Source organism: Cydia strobilella, chromosome 15 (assembly GCF_947568885.1).
Source record: "Cydia strobilella chromosome 15, ilCydStro3.1, whole genome shotgun sequence".
In the NCBI taxonomy this organism is placed as follows: Eukaryota; Metazoa; Arthropoda; class Insecta; order Lepidoptera; family Tortricidae; genus Cydia; species Cydia strobilella.
This window is the reverse complement of record NC_086055.1, coordinates 7724960-7745176: the sequence shown is the minus strand read 5'-3', so window position 1 is coordinate 7745176 and position 20217 is coordinate 7724960. Positions and strand designations below refer to the sequence as shown.

The 20217-nt window shown below is 38.4% G+C and overlaps 1 protein-coding gene and 1 long non-coding RNA gene across 13 annotated transcripts in view; one reads left to right on the top strand and one right to left on the bottom strand.

The window, feature by feature from the left end:
- Nucleotides 1–20217, bottom strand: part of LOC134748015 (uncharacterized) — a 508661-nt gene that overhangs the window by 280503 nt on the left and 207941 nt on the right. The gene's annotated exons all lie outside the window — the stretch shown is intronic.
- The window catches only part of LOC134747983 (apoptosis-stimulating of p53 protein 2), a 339061-nt gene that overhangs the window by 318297 nt on the left and 547 nt on the right, over nt 1–20217 (top strand). For 10 of the 12 annotated variants that reach the window (XM_063682674.1, XM_063682676.1, XM_063682672.1 and 7 more), the window contains 9 exons: nt 9700–9881; nt 12957–13101; nt 13190–14023; nt 14141–14500; nt 14635–15282; nt 16966–17048; nt 17768–17883; nt 18753–18854; nt 19431–19756. In XM_063682674.1, the coding sequence (XP_063538744.1) occupies nt 9700–9881; nt 12957–13101; nt 13190–14023; nt 14141–14500; nt 14635–15282; nt 16966–17048; nt 17768–17883; nt 18753–18854; nt 19431–19756 (2796 nt within the window). The remainder of the gene's footprint in view (nt 1–9699; nt 9882–12956; nt 13102–13189; nt 14024–14140; nt 14501–14634; nt 15283–16965; nt 17049–17767; nt 17884–18752; nt 18855–19430; nt 19757–20217) is intronic. The other 2 variants (XM_063682671.1, XM_063682673.1) reach the window with 2 other exon arrangements.

Genomic DNA, 20217 nt, shown 5'->3' with positions numbered 1-20217 from the left:
TTCAAAGTTGCGGCTGCAATTTTTGCATCACTTTATGCGGCTCAATATTTCTTGGTAGTTTTACTATGATAGTTGCAATCACATTCGTGTATGGCTCACGTAGTAGATATTGTGGAGTTCCATTGAGCGTATTCGTGACACGGATAACTAGCGTCACCGTCACAGCAATATTTGCAGTGAGCACGGCCGCCAAGTAGGTTGCGGGCGCTCGGTCACCGGCCAAGTCGCGCGGACGTTATCTGATTCATAGTACTTTTTAAATTGGATGTATGTTCTGGTCTAGTACAACTTGAGCTCTATACCAATAACGGGGAACCTTTTTAGCTTTTTAACCGCGACCTTTTAGTCGACGATAACTACCACATTGGAAGATGCAACAACGTCGTGGATTCAGCAACGCTATCAACTTTTAAAGTCAAAGTCAAAATATTCTTTATTCAAATAGGCCTAGCAACAAGCACTTTTAAATTGTCAAGTTTTACAAATATTATTAATTATTTATGTACCTAATTAGTTATCGTGGAGCGCCATTTCTTATAACAAGAACGAATCTAATAGGTAAATCGCAGACACGTATGTATAGTAATATGTTGTTTCGTGTCTGTTTATTGCATTTTTTTTTCAATCATTTGAAGTAAAAGTACAATTATAGTTAAAATTAAACTTGTTACACTATAACGGTCACTCGACACTATTTTGCTTAAGTTAAAAACAAAAAACTTTATTTTAGTATCTGGAATCTGTAGTTAATAAGAAATTAAATACCTATAGGGTATCAAAAATTACCTTATTCTGGTTAGTCGAAAACGATTCGCTCGCATTACGAATGAGAGCTCTGATGGCGGGGGCTATTCTAACGACAACAACACTAGTCGCTGAGAACTCAAGTCTAGCCCTAAACTCGGACATCGATTAAACGTATTCATATTCATCTCTTTATTGCTATCATGTTCATCAGAGTACAGGTGTTACAATAAATACATTTGTAGGTACATTACACCCTGTTAGGGCACTGCAACATTCTTAAATCTACATTTTTTAATTTTTACTTGATTGTAGCTCGCTATTTTTGTTCTAACTTTGTCGCTCTAGAAGCTTTATACCTTGTTTATATGTAAACTTTTTAACGTGTGACCGTCTAATCTAAAGCCTGCTACTAAATAGCATAATAAAAGTGAAGTCAATTGTATGCAACAAGATTTACGTTTGTAGTATTTTATATATTGTGAATAATCGAACCGTCAAATGTACTTTCAGAGGACCTATTTATGTGGCAATTTCATCGAATCGTGAATAGCTACCGAATGAACGGTTCAACGATTCTATTGTCGAAACAGGGAAAATATTTTATACGCTAATATAAAATGGTTTGAGAATCGACCACAGGACTAGGAGTTTAATTGTATGCGAGTGGCGCGACTTGTTTGAAGATATATCCGAAAAAAGTTAGTAACCAAACAAGTATAACAAGATTGGTCCATTAGGGCAGATACACACTGAAACTGTTTGCGATACAAAGAGACGCGCGCGCAGACAGCCGCGTCTTTATTATATTATAAAGATCGTACAGAAAACGCTTAACGTCAAGATAGTGTAAACTGCAACAAACATATTTAACTCGCCATTGTAGAATAAAAAGATTTACCAATGCTTAATTTTATGTTTTGCTATGAATCACATACATCGTTGCTAAAATCTGCTGTGTAGTCTGTGGTAATGTAAATTTATATAAGGGCATTGTGCACGTAAGAAGCATCACGTAATACATAGTTGTGTATGTACATAGTTGTGTATTATTTTAGTTAGTTCTTGATTTATATAAGGAATTGATATTTTTTTTAATAGCATAACACCATAATACGCGAGCTTTAGTGCAGTCAGCTGACGAATAATTTGCAACCCAAGCAAACAACTCAGAGCGTTGCTCAAATTTCATAGTAAGTGTCAATGTTTTATTGTTTCCTTGTAGTGTTTAACTCGGAAATCGGAGAATAAATAAATAGACTTAGATATAGAAAAAATATGTGCATTTTATCTATTCCTTATGATCTTATAATCTGATTCGTTTCGGCGACGAGAAAGTTAGCACAACAAGGTTTAACTAGTTGATAATACTAAAAATATACTTCAATAACAAAACAGTGGAGTACCGATAAATCTATCATTAGACTAGAATCTCTCGTGCAGCCGACGCCAAACGTTTCGATTGAGTCTCCACTTTGACAATTTAGTCTCAGGTACGACATTCATGCGGCCTATTGCTCCCCACGATCTGACCCGTTGACCTTACTTCATAAACAGAGGGGTATCAGTGCAACGTTTGTTAATGTGCGTGAAAAGTGACAAAGTGCTGTGAATTTGAAAAGGTCGGTGTGATTTAAGACTGTTTGATTATTTATTTTGGCAATTTGTTAACCGATTGCGTTTGATTTCAATAGGAAGCTTTACATAGTTGTACTTGTTTTAAATCAATGCAATCGTAATAATCGATTGTGATGTGCTATGTGCCTTCTTTCAGTTTAACGCTAAATGACGTACAAACACTATTATTGATATGTTCACAGGTAGGTATTGTAGGTAAAACTGGTGTTTACTTAACGAATGACTGATTCTATTATAAGTTCTGGATAGTGGATATAATATAACTACTTCTTAAAAGCCTATTTGAAAAAGTAACTGTAGCAATTAAAATAAGCTATTTCGTTATTGGGATTTATTATTATTATTAAACTTAATTACTACTGGACGAAATTGACGACTCTTGTATTCTGTACATCTTTGATAATACTGTTAAATGTTTTGTTAAAACTTGACTAAATAATATGTCTTCTGCAAAACTAAACGTAAAGGCTACATAAAGGCGAAAATATTACAAAATGGACACTTGCTACTTAGCTACAATTTATAATACAAAATACAACTACACACAACTTTCTTTACATATGATTCATGTTATGACTTATATAAAAATGTTATTTCTATGTTGTTATGTCTGCGAAATGTATTTTTCTTATAATCTGACCTTTGCCATGGTCCGATGGTCTGTCTGTAGGCCAAGCGAAGGTGATTTAGTGAGGACAAGAACACCTAATTATAGTTTGGATTCAGTTTCAGATGAAATTAATACATACGTAATTAGATCTAAATGTTGTTTATGCGTATACCATTAAGTAATACATCAGTACTGAGAATAATACTACTGGTAAATTAAGAAGTCAGTTTCGGAGGAGTAGTCGGTAGTTTATAAGGAGTGGTTCAGTTAAAAAGTGGCAGTGAATTATCTTATTTTTTTATCTTTTGCTAATTATAAAGCAGTTTATATTTTTAATAATATGTATATAATATACTATACAATTAAAATTAAATCATATTGAAAAATATGAGATTGTTTGAGTATTCTCATTTTTATTGCAATGTACTTTGAAAACTTGAACAACGTAATTTGACAATCTTCACTTGCCGTTTTCCACAATGCCACAATTGCATTGCGATTTTCACAACTTGTTTTATGCTTTTAGGAGTATCATGTTACGAATAAGTTATACTATATAAATGGATTTTATCTTGGGTTGTCAACTTGTCAGGAAGTAACTGTAATCTCTCCAATCTGACCTCTGACAGAGGTTTTTCTACGGGAGACAAATTTCTGTAAAATGGCAAATACACAAAAGTAGAAATTCCATGTACTCAACTACCTCAAAGTGACAAATCAAAAAAGTTAAATAATGAACAAAAGGCAATACTCGTATAATATGGTATTTATTAGGTCCTCAAACTTAAAGAAAAAACTATGTTTATGAGAAACACTCATAAATTCTCTCAGAAGACGCTCTTCAAAAAGTGTTAGGAGCGATGTTAATATAAAAGACGAAAACTTGAATTCGCCCTTTTATTTTTAATACGATTGTATTTAATTTATAGAATAGTATCTACAGATTACTATAAAAGTGCACTGCTTAAAAATTATCACAAAATATAATGAAAAATCCACATAATATGCTGCCACTTTTTTTCCGAACCACTCTTAGAATACAAGTTGAAGACACGTTACGAGACAATTCGCATTGATTATTAAAATAAAATATTTAGTATAGGTGCCTACAATGTTATAAATTATGTTACCTGAGAGAGCTTTTTTCTGATTCCCCGAACAAAAGACCTTCGTCGTATAATAAAATACTGAACGCAAAAGTCTAAATTAGTCCCGTAGGAACATACTACTAACATTATTAATCTGAAGGAGGCGTAGGGCCTAAGGAAATGTTTCAACAGCTCTCTACGGGGCTTTTAATCTCTGCGCTGTTACTTTTAACTACGTCACTATGTATTGCTCTCAATGTGGGTATATAATATATCGTAGTCGCTTTCAAGTTTATAACGCCTATTATAAATATAAATCGGATAAAAAATAAATATTGTACACATTTTTATACTCTGATTAATAGAACTTTAACACGTTGAGTGCCGGGAACCCGCTCGGTGGGCCCTCTGTTGGTAGTCGCTTTCCTCTTCAAAGCGGGAATATACTGGGTTCGGCTACGAGCGTAGCGCTACGAAAAAGTTGGCAATGAATGTGTGAATACCGACTACTGAGATACTGTATGATCTACCGAACATAATGCATGAGGCTGAAATAGTAACGGCATTTACGTATATAAATATATGGACACGATATTATCTATCAAGTATTTTGCCTTTGGGGTTGGTTTCCAGGAATGCGCGAGGCACATTGGGGAGTGTCTCTGAATAGGTTTATTGCTTTTCCTGAAATATTTTGCCCACGCCATTTTCTGTAGCTACTTTTAAACGAAAGCGAGCGGCGATTAAATAATTAAGTTTTCGTGCTAGTTATGCTTACTATAGAAAATCAGATTTAGCGTATGGTTTAATGTAGGGATAATCATGAGAACAACAAGCTTTAGTACAAAGTATGGACAGTCAGCATCAAAAGCGTGTAGCGCGTGAAACAACGCTCCAAACGTACCTGCCTCCCTGGGATTCTTTGTCAAATATATGTACTTATCTCTAAGTTCGCTATCTGAAGTATCTGTCAGAATTTTATTGTTCTATAGCTATTAGAAAATGGAATAGAATAGGTACTTTTGACGCGTAACAGACTACGTGCTTGCTGCCGTTGCTTTTGACGCTGACTGTACATAATGTAAAATGGCCATTCTATTACAAAGTGTGTCTAGTACATGGAAGTAGGCAAAAAGATACTTAAACATTTTTTCAAAAGCTCTGTTTTTATAAAACAAGAAAAGCTTATACATATGTTGTTAACAAGTGTTTTTGTGATATTACACAGGACGAGGCAAAGGAATAGTAAAATGGTGAACCCAATGACATGGAAATATCCATTCATTCGAAATGATTCGGCTCGAGAATGGACTTGCGGTTTCGCTTAAACGGCAATATAATGGATAACGCTGTGTAAAACGATTCTATCGCGATCAGTGTCTTGATAACCATGGTTTACCCCACGGAATAAGGCTGACTTAGTATTCCAGTTTGAAGTTTGTTCGAAGTATTATCGGATTTAAAACACCTTTTAGTTTTAAAGTTCTACTTTTGTTTTACAAGCCGGTGGTCGTAACTCTGCTTGTGGCGTCTTCATCATAAATTCAGAGCTATGGAACCCTTTTCATAAATCCTTTGATAAAGGTTTCGTGTAACAGTTACAACAATAGAGATTTTTTGAGGAAAGCTACTTGACCGATCTCCATACAAACGAAGTTTGACAAAATGAGGATTGTGGCTTTTAGGTAGGTATATTAAATGAGCAAAGATTTAGTAATTACATATGGATGTACAGCGAGCTGCAAAAGTGCATACTTACTTTTGCAGATAGGTGAACAGTCAAAAAAATTAATTTCCGTACCATTTTGTGACTTGTCATTGTCACAGTGACAATCAATATAAAAGTTACTACGGACCTCATACTAAAAAATATATAACATATTTAGTATGAATAGTAGGAACTAACTAAACTTTACAGGCAAAGTCGCCATATATCATCCAACTTACTATATTGACACGCAAGTCTACAGTCACAAAATTAATTAAATATCAAACAACTGGGACAGTCGGCCATAAAACTGGCAATAAGGCTGACTCCTCAGTGAGGTGCGTCCCAAAGTGCCTGTGCACTAATTATACGATCCCAACGGTTGGGGTAGGTCCCTGGTGAAAGCGTTGGAAAGAATTTAAGGCATTTTAGAACCACACCTTTAGTAATATAAATTAAAGGTTACGCATTTTAGAAATATGTATTGTCTAAGCTACAGACATAATCAAGCTCAGTCTGCGTAATCGGGCCACCCAAAGACGTGTGGGTAATGTAATGCGAACGATATTGGTACCTACTACTTAAATTACGAGGGGCAGATTTGTTAGGCAGAGTACAAAAATCAGGCTTCAGTACATATAATCCTGCCGGAAGTGTAACTTTTTCCATTTTTTCCTTTAATATAAAATTTGGAGTATCGCTCGCAGACGTATCTGCATGTTAAAAAAAATATTGATCATATAATAATGAGTAAAAATCGTGAAAGTTTAAATCCTGTATGATCCATTAATAAATACGGTGGTTATTAGGACGCTCCGTTATTTACAAAATTATTATCTTTATTTTTACAGTCACGTTCGTAAAATATGATCGTAAATATCGTAATTCAACTCCACACATTAATTATAAGTTATGTAGGTTAGGTGGCTGCCATCAAAGCGAATATAACCACTACGCTGCCATAATAAACTCGTTAAACAAAGTGCAAACTATATGTATAACTAGAGCACTGGAAACTATTTAATTTTCGTGAGATCGCTTCAAAAAAGTTTATAACGAACTTTTGAAAAGTTTAAAAGGTTTTTTCGTCCGATATTAGTTTTATCGCCGCCAGTGGGACGTTTTCCGTCCCCAACTGACTCCGTAATAGGAGTTCCCGTGATTTACGAAACGGCCCGAATGGCTGATCTTATTTTCTTACGAGATTAAAAACATAAAACGTTATACCTGTGATATTAAAGGCTTGTGTTAACAAAAATGTATGCCCCCTAAATGCTGCTACGAATATATTACGTTTTACCCTCGAGGATTGTGATATTAAACTGTTACAATCGTTACGGACATTCTCGTTAAAACTGATTAGGTATCCTTTTTTTTCATGTACCAAATTGGTTGAGGCACACGACAATGGTCTGCTGAATAATGAAAATGTCAGCCTTGTAGTAGCGAGCCCTGAGAGCCTAGTTTATTAAAAATTCTACATCGTAGGTATGAGAATTACGAAGTTACGTTAACATTTGGTGTGATTTTTATTTATGTTAGAATAGGTAAGCTGTTACAGACATTGTTCCATCATTTATAGAATGTAAGATTACGTAGGTTAGGTACCTACACAATTACATCTATTCAATTATACTATTGTTGTCCTTCCAATACCAAATACTGTACCTACTTTGAAAAATGAAAATAAAGATCACCTATCTAATATAGAAATCTACGGCAGCTAATATCAACGTCAAAGTTTCTACTTATATAAAGCTCTATTTCAATTGTCACATAATTAATTAGCCGTTTCATATATGTAACCCTGGCTTGTTCGCTAAATATCAAAATAATAAAAATATAATTTTTAGTAACTCGTTCTGCGGTGGCAGCAGAGTTCGCAGCGAGCGTTCCCAAGCGAGATGCCGCAGTAATACACAGCATTTTCAATGAGCACTATGCTGGCTATGGCTGTGTCCATATTATTTATCACCTTTTTATTAGAGTATTTAATTTCGTACCTAAGTATAAGGTAGGTATTTAATACATAAGTATGTCAGTCCGTCTTGACGAAAGTACATCCAGTCTCAAAATCAGTCTACAATTGCAAGTACCTACTTAATATAATACTCTTAATCACCTCTGCGCTGTCGCTGGAGCCCCCGGCAGCATTCTGGGCTACAAGGACCTCTTCTTTGGCCAGGATTACACTTGTAAGTTTTACTTACGTAAGTAGGGACTAAGCTATTTGCTAGAATGAGATAACGATATTCATATCTCATTCTGTAGTATAGCTGTGTCCCTACTTACGTAAGTAAAACTTACAAGTGTAATCCTGGCCTTTTGTTAGCGAAGAAGTCCCCATCTTAAAGTTTCGTTGCGCACTTATCATATCGAATTTGAAATGAATCCCATGATCAGCACCGGCTATTATTTCGTTTGTTTACCGCGAAAGATTTAGTCCTTGATAAATTAATTTAACTCTTTCGCGCGCGGTAGTCAGCGCGCAAAGCGCTGCGTTGGCAGGGTCACCATATGAGGATGGAAGTCGGGATAAATAAGACTACTCTTTATTCATAAAAAGCATTGATTATATAGCATTGCAATACACGTACATAAGCATCTATAGCTATACACTACAATAGTCTCATAACTAAATACATATGTTTCACCTGTGTTAATGATTACCTATATGTACCAATAATTCACAATAACGGCTTTGAGCATTCGATCCTCACTCATCAAATATTATTGTTTGATACATATTAGATAATAAATAATATCAAGAATAAGAAATAATATCCATTTTATTTACCTCCAATGATGATATTATTTATGATGATATTTGGGACAAGCCTTGTTATCAAGTATGTACTAAGGTACTTATCTGACTTGTCTTAGATGAGTGCTTTGTGTTAGTGTTCAATCAAAACCGGATTTTTTTGCGGAAACCGAAGGTTCAGTTTTGTGTTAGTTTCGGCCGAACGTTTCGAACAATCTTGTAAGTTTCGTCGCGGCAGAAAGCTTCGCCAGCTTGTTGGCCGAAACCGAACCTTCGGTCCAAACATGGTTTTATGCCGAAACCTGATGCTGAAACCGAAACTGAAACCAAATTTCGGTCGGACACTATGTGTTAAGGCATTAGGTAGATGACAGTATGCCAGTCTTTGATATTGGTGCTCTCGCATTATCCTATCCCGTTGTCGCGTTGTCCCTTTAGTCAGTACAATGCCTGAAGCGAAGTAAGTAGGTATTCTATTTAATAAGATTCTTTCCCGATCAGCCCACACTTTGACCTATTTTACTAGTTTAGCAGTTTGCCTTTTTATTGTATTCTTCCAAGGTAACATTTCGTCTTGAAATTGTACCACATATCTTTTACGCACATAAGATCAATTCGGAAGTTGACAATAACGCGTAGGTATATAAAATAACTATGTACAGTCAAGGGCATAAATAAATAAATGTACATTCCCAAATTTTTATAAATATGTGTACGCTCTTACACCTTAGACAAAGTCGTATTCACATATGTTTGGGCCATTTGTCTGTATCGATATTTTTGCCTTCGACTGTACAGTCACCATACAGATATAAGTATTGGAGCGGAGGAGGTGCTCAAAAATTCCGAACAAGCACTTAATTTTAACACTATGACAAAGACGCGTATATACGGATATTTGTGAGCGTCTTAGCCGCTAAATAAACAATAATTATATTTTTATTTTATATTTTTATTAACACTGAGTCCAAGGTCGATGAATTTCATCTAGCTCCTTCCCGACATAAATCTTAGATTTATTGCTATGCCTTTATTGATTAGTAACTTGAGAAATTTCCGCAGATATAAGCATAAAACAATGTGTACCTACCTACTACCTTTCAAGTGCATTTCAAAAGCCTTATCCAGATTTTTATTTATTTTTCAGTACCGAAACAAGCTGAACGAGCAACAGAACGGCAGACTGTCGGCGCAGCGGGCGGCCCTGGGCGCGCGGCAGGAGGAGATGCGAAGCATCGACCGCCGCGTGTCCGAGCTACAAGCGAGACTGCTTCGGAAGCGAGCGCTCAACCGGCAGCTAGCAGCAGCGCACCGACAGCCGCAGCAAAGGTGAGCATCCATGACAGGCTACAGCAGCGAGTGCTGCACGTTCGAGATACAAGTGCGCCTGCTTCGGAAGCGAGCACTCAACCGGCAGTGCAGCGACAGCCGCAGCAAAGGTGAGCAACCATGACAGGCTGCAACAGCGAGCGCTACACGTTCGAGATACAAGCGCGCCTGCTTCGGAAACAAGCACACAACCGGCAGCGCACCGGAAGCAGGGACGCACTAACAATCGCGACCCTAGAACGAATTTACGCCAAGCAAGAAATTTCCTGTATAAGTACCAAAAACTTACGTTGTTAAACACTCAACTAAATAAGTCGGTGCCGTTTCCAATGAACAATTTCATCTGCTAATTACTAAACTAATTTCAGACTTCAAAGCTGAGGTTTTCCTTAATGAGATGTTTTTTTATTATTATTTTTTGTTAGATATTCCTTGAAGTAGGTAAGGTCAGCTGCAAAGAAGAGGTTTTTCTCTGGGGGGGATTTTCTCTGCAGCTGACTTACTACCGAACCTACCAAAAATGTTTCTCTTAATATTATAATAACTAATTCTGCCACTGTCGCGTTGTCGATTCCAGAAGGGGAGTCTCCGGGGGGAATAAGGGGAACAAAATGAACAAAGGCATAAGGTAATAAATGCAAATGTCATGATTATTATGAACATATGAAAGAAGTGAAAGTGATACGATCACAAGTAACTGTAATTCTTTATCATTTATGTACCTACTTAAAACGCCAGTTCCTCCGTAAGCATTTGTAACAACTATACTGGTAAATTCCGTTTTTAGAGTTCCTCAAAAGGAAAAAACGTTACCCTTGTAGGATCACTTTCTTGTCCGTCCGTCCGTCTGTCTGTCTGTCAAGACCCTTTATCTCGGGAACGCGTGGAGGTATCGAGTTGAAATTTAAACCGTATACTCAGGTCTACGGTCTACTTCTAATTTAACGTAAAAAAAGATACGGCCATTTATGCCGCAAAAAACGTATATTTCGACACTAGGTTGGTGGTCTCAAGGTTGACCTAGAACTATGAAATTTGGCAAGTAATATTGTCTTACACTACACACTTACAGTTACTAACAGTTACAGGGAAAAATCTCAAAACTATAACCCTCGGTGGGCGAGTCCGACTCGCACTTGTCCGGTTCATAGTTAACGTAAATTACTATGTAAGCTCGAAATCGTATTCCAATTTCCAATAACTTGTCAAAGACAATCAATATAAAATGCGCTGCGCGACTTTATCAAATCCATTTCAACTTCTGTCGTGGCATGCAGCTGTGACCGTGTTCTGTATCGTAATCGTAATGAACGACTAAACGTATGCATGTGTGTGGGATCGCAAAGGTCCATCTCGCTTTGAGAGATTCTATTGAGTGGGAAATTCGCAATATTGCGTGTTTGTAAACGCACCAATAATGATGACTGCGACGAAGCATGTAGAACCCACAGGGTTGCCCATTTTGAGATAATTGAACCCTTTATCCGTCTATCTAAGCCCTTGATCACTTGTACAAGTATAAATTTGGGAAAATATCGGCTTCGGTCTGTAGTTACCTTTGATCTGTACTACATTCGGCACGTACAAATGCAGATATTTTAAAATACAGGACTTACAAAGCTCTCGAAAAAAAGTAAGCAAATTTTTTTTTTGTTTATTTGCAAGTACGTATTCATTCTTATTTAAATAAAATATGACAACGACAACCCCCATCAAAAGTAAATACAATATATATTTTCTTCTTAAAAAAAAAACAATGTTAAATTTCGAAATACCTATATTACAAATACATACCTATACTGATTTAAACTAACACGATTTTCATGAAATTTTTAAAACTTAATCGGGACGCGTTTATTATTTGGCCTGACGTTTCGAACGTGACTTTACCTACCTACCTATAGCCGTAGCGTCATTTTTTTCGAATGGACTAACCCATTCCATCCCTAACCTAATAAAAAAATAATTATACCTATACCTGAGCGATATCAATCTCTGACACGTTGTTGGACGATCAATCTGTCCCTTCATGCTATCCCTAATTCCCATACTGCCCTCAATATGACGCTTAGGTAGGTACGGACATGACTTTGACCTCGATTTATATCAATTTAGATTTAGCAAATGATCGACTCGGGAGCTGGAACGTCTATCTATCATCATTGATGCCCAGGTCGTTTATTATGCCCATTAGCTCGGGATTTTTCGGTATTTTTTATTGGTCAATCAATGAAAAATAAGGTAATTTTTTTTCATGGATCGGGTGGCAGTTTTGGGATTTACGTGTTGTAATTTGAAATAGGCGTAAGATAATATCTAGTTTCAGTCTTCGTGTGTAATACGAGAGCGGAATATATCGGATATTTTTATTAGTTTAATTGTTTGAAAAATCTGGTCCTAATTAATAAGAGGATGTATTTATTGAAAAAAAAGAGGTTAAATGACACAAACAACATTTTTATGTTATGAAATGAAATGAAATTCTTTATTTTAAGGCAACTATTAGCCCATAGATAATTACATTAAAACTAGCATACATATTAATATACCTACCTACTATCTTTTACAAACAAATACGGATGACATCGAATGCTATTTATAACAAAACAATACACTCGGCCTCCGACAAATTGTCTCGTAAATCAGAATGCTCGGCGATATATGGCTATGGTATCGTACGAGCCAAAAGGGTTTAAGTCTGCTTGTCGTTTCATAATTTATAAGACTTTTGTATGACGGAATGCCATAACGAACTGGGGGTTCGGTTACAGATGTCGTGATCCAAGTCTGCTTGTGCATATTTGATTTAATTCTGAGAAAAACATATAAATAGGGGCACACACTAAAACGACATTGTTCTTGAAAAAAAATCTACAGAAATATGAAGAAGTTAGGTAGGTACAATATATCATTATAGCTCTACAGCTTACTTGATATCTTGTTGGCTTAAAAATATCAAATCGATGAGCTTTCACATTTTCCCCTCGTACGAATCTTTAATCGCCTATATATTCATGTCAATTTTCGTGTAGTTTCCTAGGAACAAGTAGCATTTTACTTCTTTTTTATTTGCAGAACGTCAAATCAATCGTCGATGCAGCAGTTGTCGGGTTATCCCGGTGCGCCGAAGGGTCCGCAGGCGAGGGGTAACGTGGCTGCAGTAGAGCCCTACAACCATGTGCCGCACGCACCTAGCCTCACGCATAACTCCAATTTTCAAGTAAGTATAACATTTAAAAATAACCAGTTGATTTATATCAAGATAAGTACCTAGTCAGACAGGTGATAATCATTTACCTATTTTCCAGGGAATGAAGCAAAACGTAATACAAAATAACGTGCCATTAAAACAGCTAACGCAAAGCGATAACGTGCAGAGCCATTTAACGCAACAAGAAGCACATTATCTACAGCAGAAGCAAATGATCAATCCGCTGTACAACGGCTACCCCCACCTACAAGGGCAAGAGTACCAGGGACAATATCCAAAACACGATGCCTACAGTCACGTCCAACAGGGAATCTCCAACGCGTACGATCAAAAGTCCATGTTCGACCATCTAAACAAATACAATGAGTATTCTAAACAACCTCAATACAGCCCTAATAGTACAAGTAGCTCTAATAGTAATCAAAACGGAAAAGAACTCAAAATTAACGAACAAGAGTTCTTACCCGAATTTGCAGCCAGTAAATCAGATCCAAAGTATCAGACATTGCCATATAATACAAAATTCCCTCAGACTGGTAAATTAAAACAACCGGAAGTTAACGGTAAGAATGAAAGTCAAGAAAACAAGAATCAAGCTAATATTAACGTGAACCATATGACTGTACATTCTACGCCATTGTCGGTTGTAAATAAGAGTCTGGCCACCCCACTAAGTCAACACGAAACTACATATCAGCAGGAACATGCATATCAATTGCAGAAATCAGATTCTTCTAATAGATGTAACCAAGAGGGTAAAGAAAATCATACATATCAACACAATTCTAGGCTAAGTCAGAGTAATAATAGTCAAAGTAATGATGGCTCGAAGAGCAGCGGAGGGAAAAGTTTACAGGGTAACGCGATAAAGGGAAACTCACCGAGCTTCGCGTCCACTACAACCACCGCTAGCAGTTCTATAGGATTTGGAGTAAGTTCATCTTAGATTCAAAACAACAATTTCACTTCATGCATTTTATTTCGCTTTGTCACTTTTAGATTCATTCACACATCATTTGTAAATACCGTCATCATTCATTCATTCCAGAAACCCGTATCGAGTGTAGCCCCTACATCGGTTCAGGTCTCAAGCGGGAAGCCATCACCCATATATCAGACATCCTCCACAAAGATTCAACCCGTCCAACCGCAAACCGTCCAGACCCAAAGCCTCGCACCCCCATCTAATCACATAGTTAGTAACACGGTCACTTCCCAACCCCAGATTGTGAGGAACTCCGCGTCAGGGCTTTCGAGCGGGACGGGGAGTAGCTATCCCGGCCAGAACTCCTCGCAAAGCATCTTGTTGTCCCCTCCGCAAAGCGCTAGCACGCCGCTCTCCACGCCGGAAGTGAGTGGCGCCGACAAGTCCCCCAAACCAGCACTACCACCAAAACCAACGATAAAGGTACGTGTAGATGAAACACAGTCTTATTTGATTTGCGCTTCTCTGCTTCTTTTATTTCTGCTATCAATGATGGACAGACCTGCTCTTTAAAAACATGTCAAACTAGATGTCCTTATGCCTATTTTAATTTTCAGGCCCCACCAAGACAGTCAGTGAATAGTGAAGCAGCCTTTAATCAAGCCGATACAAACATGCCTACGATTCCTGTCCCGGACTCGTCCAACGACAGCGAATCACAAAATCAAAAAGAACTTAGTAATGGCAGCAGCAGTAATGAAATGATTATAAAAGCACGTCCACTAACGATTAGAAAACCCCCGCTGAGTGAACAGCCTAAGCTAAGGAACCATACGAATTCTAAAAACGCGGTCAGCGTCAGTGTCAACCGCCGAATCGAAATGCCTCCGGCGTTTTTATTCCCAGAAATGGATCACTTAACTTTAGATTCAGTGCCTATAGAAATGCAAAATGGCCTAAAAGAGAAAACGAAAAGCAAGGATGAGGTAGATAAGCTAATGAATAATAACATATCTATAACTTCTAACGAGAAGAGTGAAGATAAGGACAACGTGTTGGATATTGCGGAGCAGATAAGTTCTGTCGACTTGAACGGTCACGATTCTCAGAGTTCTGAGAATGTGCTGAGGCGGTCAAAGAAAGGGAACCTCAAGCAGGGCGGGAAGGCGCCCTTGGCGAGACGAGTGAGCTTCGATCCCCTCGCTCTACTGCTGGATGCTAGTTTAGAAGGAGAGTTGGAGCTTGTCAAGAAAACTGCAACACAGGTTTGTTACATTTTACTTATACAATAATGGCGTAATTCATAAACGCATTACAAGCCTGAATTATCTATAAATCGTTTGTCATTTTGACTTATGTATTTTTAAGAAAGGGATAAAACATGATTTATCTAATTCAGGCTCGTAGTTTTATGAATAAATGACGCACGCAATAGGGTATTCTACAATTTTTTATGAATGGTATCAGTCGATCAGGCTTGTTTTGAGGTTCAAATGTCTGTATGGGACCCATTGTCTTAAAGCAATATAAAAGTCACAAAAGATGGTCAGTCTGACACCCGCACTTTACTGACGAAACATGGACGAAACGCTTCATACAAAATGACATTACATCGTGACGTCAGCATGTAACGTCGCTATCGCTTAGAAAAGTTAGAAGCCGTGGAAAACAAGGAAATTGCGATTTTGTCGGTGAAATATTGCGTTTATGTATATTGTTGCCATACATTTTTTTTAATAAAATGTAAGGAATTACCATTATTTTTTTCTATTTGGAAGTTAAAAAAATATTTTTTTTTTTAAACATTAATGTCTTGTATTTATTTATTAAACCCATATATTTGTTAAGTTTCCAATTGATTGTGATAAATTGCTCATTTTCTGTCTATTTAACCAGATTAAATTATAAAATTCAACATGTGGAAAATACCCTATTACAGCCCAGTATCAACCTTCATGTATTCGACAAGGTTCACGTTTCAGTTTCAGTTTCAGTTTCTTTATTCACAACAAGTTACATGTCAATTTTATTATACAAATACGTTCAAAGGGTTAATCTCAGAAAGATTTATAATGCCAAAGGATATTTTAAGTTTAGTTTCGCTAGTTACGTAACGAGTCGCAAGAGTTCATTTCATAAAATGCCGAAGAGCTGATTCCCACTATGTCGGATGTCGGTCCGATTTTTAATCGGGTGTCGTAGCGGCAGAACATTTTATATTAAGCTGTTCACACACGAACGACAACGATTTTGTGTCGGATCCGACATAAATTATCGTGCGTTTTGTCAGCCCTCCGTCCGGAAAAAAATCGTGTCGGCGGCGCTGTTCACATGATGTCGGATGTCGGACCGACCCCGCCCGCGCCGCACCCCCTGTGCCTCCCGCGCGTCAAATGAGAACCTCAAATGGCACCAGCTGCGGTCGTGGCCGACAGCCGACTAGTGTGAACAGAGGCACCGACACCCGATTAAAAATCGTCCCGACAGCCGACTAGTGTGAACAGAGGCGCCGACACCCGATTAAAAGTCGGCGCCGACATCCGACATAGTGGGAACGAGCTCTAAGGTCGACGGACCACTGATAATCAGATTAGATTTTAATTTAGTTAAACGAAACCCTACATTATTTACTAGTTGGAGAATTCTAATTAAACAGAGTGCACGGGTATAGTTATCAAATGTGGTCCAATGAATCCCAACGAATACCCACATTATTTATTAGTTGGAGAATTCTAATTTAACAGAGTGAACGCGTATAGTTATCAAATGTGGTGCAATGAATCCCAAGGAGCGGACTCGTTGCGAAAAAAAAACTAACAGCACTACTTTTACAAACAACTGCATGCAAATTGTAAGCTTTATAGTTGTGACTGTAAAGTGCATTATAGCGAACCGGCGACCATAGCTGAACATCCACTGTAGTTAATTTTGTTAATTGTATATTCCAGGTGCAGAATGCAAGCGCTGCAAATGACGAAGGGATCACAGCTCTGCACAACGCCATCTGCGCGGGGCACTTTGAAATTGTCAAGTGAGTACCGGAAAATTTTACTAGATGGCGTTACTTGTAAATATCTCGAATTCTGCATTCCCTGTATTTAAAGAAACGATGGATGGTCGTAGTTCCCGTTATTTCACATAGATGGTGTTTCATTTACAAATACATTATTTTTATAATGTGTAAGTACCTATTTACTTAGAATATCAACATCAACATATTCTTAACCTTTTGAACGCTTTACATCATAAACAAAAAAACGTCACTGTCACGCTAAGGTAACGGGCGCAAGCGAGCGAATGTAAACTTTACTTGAAAGTGTCAAGGTTACTTTGACAGCGTCCACCATAACACCTATAGTTGTCCTTGGCGTTGTGGGCACGACTAGTAACTAGGAGGATATAACCAAATGGAGACGCCGAGTCTGTAATTTTCTGTACAAAAAAAGTCTGCCGATTTTTGCGGGGGAGGGGAACGTCAAATGTATACGTAGCGTAAAAATAGCCATGTCAGATAAACGTCAGTCCATACATTGTGTATGGCCATTGGCCGACTATTTTCGACGGAGGGGAATGCCTGTTAATGGCTACTCCGTTTAGTTATGTCCTCCTAGACTAGTAACGACCACTAAAGTGAATGCTAGTTGCGATGGCTGTGTGGCAAATGCCTATCAAACCGCATTATTCGATCTAATTAGTCATAGCGCACGCAATAATTTATTATAGTTTAAATATAAATTGTATCGTTTTCAGGTTTCTCGTGGAGCTAGGGTGTGATGTAAACGCGCAGGATTCAGATGGTTGGACGCCATTGCATTGCGCAGCGTCCTGTAACAACCTGCCGATGGTGCGCTTCCTCGTCGATAATGGTAAATATCGCCATTTACATTATTGCACTCACTTCTTTGAGAGCATTCGGCTCTCGAGTTGCTCGTATCTACGATTATCAGAACTATAACCGCGAACCAGTTTGTTCGTTCATCTAGGTATTTGCCTCTATCGCTCACGTGCGCGGTTGGCCCTCGGACACACATAAAATAGATAGATAACAAGAAATAGATAGTATCATATAGATGTGCCATACGCGTGTGCCCGTGAGGGACAAAACATACACAATGCGACAAAATTAAAAACACGATTGTAACATCATACAAAAAACAACCTACGTAATTTGGTCGGGTTCATTAAACCCATAACCATAAAAACGGTCGGCAACAATAAAGTCTACGTCACGTTACGACTTTTTAGAAGTAGGCAGAAAGGAAAAGTGAGACTATGACAAGGATAAACAATAATAGCGGCAATAGCGCTTTATCTGCTACTTCTACTGAAAGTTTCATAACAGCAACTCGTTCGGTCATCTCCCCCCTCTCCCATTTCATTTCTATATTATTGTACCTCTATGGACACAACACAAACCACAGTGTAGACGCGACGCCTGCTTAAAGCAATATTTCTTTGATATTTTAAAATAGTATTTAGGCAAATTTAGGTGAAGGCAGTTCATTATCAGATTAGAAAGCAACCAAATACACGAACAACTGAGTTTGAAAAATACCGGTTAATTTGTATGAAAATACGGGTATGATCCCGGTAGTTAGACAGTATTTTATCTTTCATTTCAACTAATTGTTCATCTGAAAATTTTAGATACGCAGGTAGTTATAACTGTTACAAAGAAAAGACCTAGTCTTATCGGTAACAACTTGAATCAAAAATGAAATATTTTAATCTCCAGGTGCGTGCATATTTGCAACGACGCTGTCCGACCACGAGACGGCGGCCGAGAAGTGCGAGGAGGACGAGGAAGGCTTCGACGGCTGTTCAGAATACCTATACAGTGAGTCGACTGACATTATGCATACATACTTAGTGGGATTGACAATGAGGTTTAAATTTAAATAACTCCTTTTGTAGAGATCGATATTTAAAAAACCGGACAAGTGCGAGTCGGACTTGCCCACCGAGGGTTCCGCACTTTTTAGTATTTGTTATTATAGCGGCAACAGAAATACATCATCTGTGAAAATTTCAACTGTCTAGCTATCACGGTTCATGAGATACAGCCTGGTGACAGACAGACAGACGCCCAGATGGGCAGACGGACAGCGGAGTCTTAGTAATAGGGTCCCGTTTTTACCCTTTGGGTACGGAACCCTAAAAAGATGTGTTGGCTTTGCGACAATAACATTATTCGATAAACACTATTTAGTACTAATAGCGGCAGTAGATTCAAAATACGTGTATCATCAAACTTAAGAACCAGGTGTTGAGCAAAGGTTAATTTTTATTCGTTTCATATGTAATCAACCAATGTTGAAGGAAAACCGCTTCGACATCAAGCTTCTTCTTGATCGGCTTAAGTTGAATCGGCGCACACAAATCTTGTTATCATCTTATTATTTTTTCCGTTCAGGTGTCCAGGAGAAGCTAGGCATAATGAACAACGGTCTGGTATACGGCGTGTTCTCGTACACGGCCGCGCGGCCGGACGAGCTCTCGTTCGAGACTGGCGCGCGCCTGCAGGTGCTGCGCAAGGGCGACGACAGCGAGCGCGAGTGGTGGTGGTGCCGCGACGACAGCGGCCGCGAGGGCTACGTGCCCAGGAACCTGCTGGGGGTGAGTGCAAGTGCTATAGTCGGGCTGCAGGTGCTGCGCAAGGGCGACGACAGCGAGCGCGAGTGGTGGTGGTGCCGCGACGACAGCGGCCGCGAGGGCTACGTGCCCAGGAACCTGCTGGGGGTGAGTGCAAGTGCTATAGTCGGGCTGCAGGGGCTGCGAAAGGACGATGACAGCGAGCGCGAGTGGTGGTGGTGCCGCGACGACAGCGGCCGCGAGGGCTACGTGCCCAGGAACCTGCTGGGGGTGAGTGTTAGTGCTATGGTCGGGCTGCAGGGGCTCCTAGCCAAAGTTTACAGAATCTTTTTTGTAGAAAATTGTATGTAGGTACTTAGATTACTTATTTATAAGAACATTTTCTATGAAAAGGGACCTTATTGTCGCAGCGCACAGCGCACAGCGTCGCGCGGCATTGTATTTATATCTGAGCATAGTTAATAATGGCGTAAGCGCCATCGACAATAAGGTCTCTTTTTATAGAAAATGCCCCATTTTTTGCTATGGGCCACCGTTTACGAAAAACGGACCTTTACACGCCCAGTAGTTTCACCCCCAGCCATTAGTACTTTTAGTATCTTATTTAA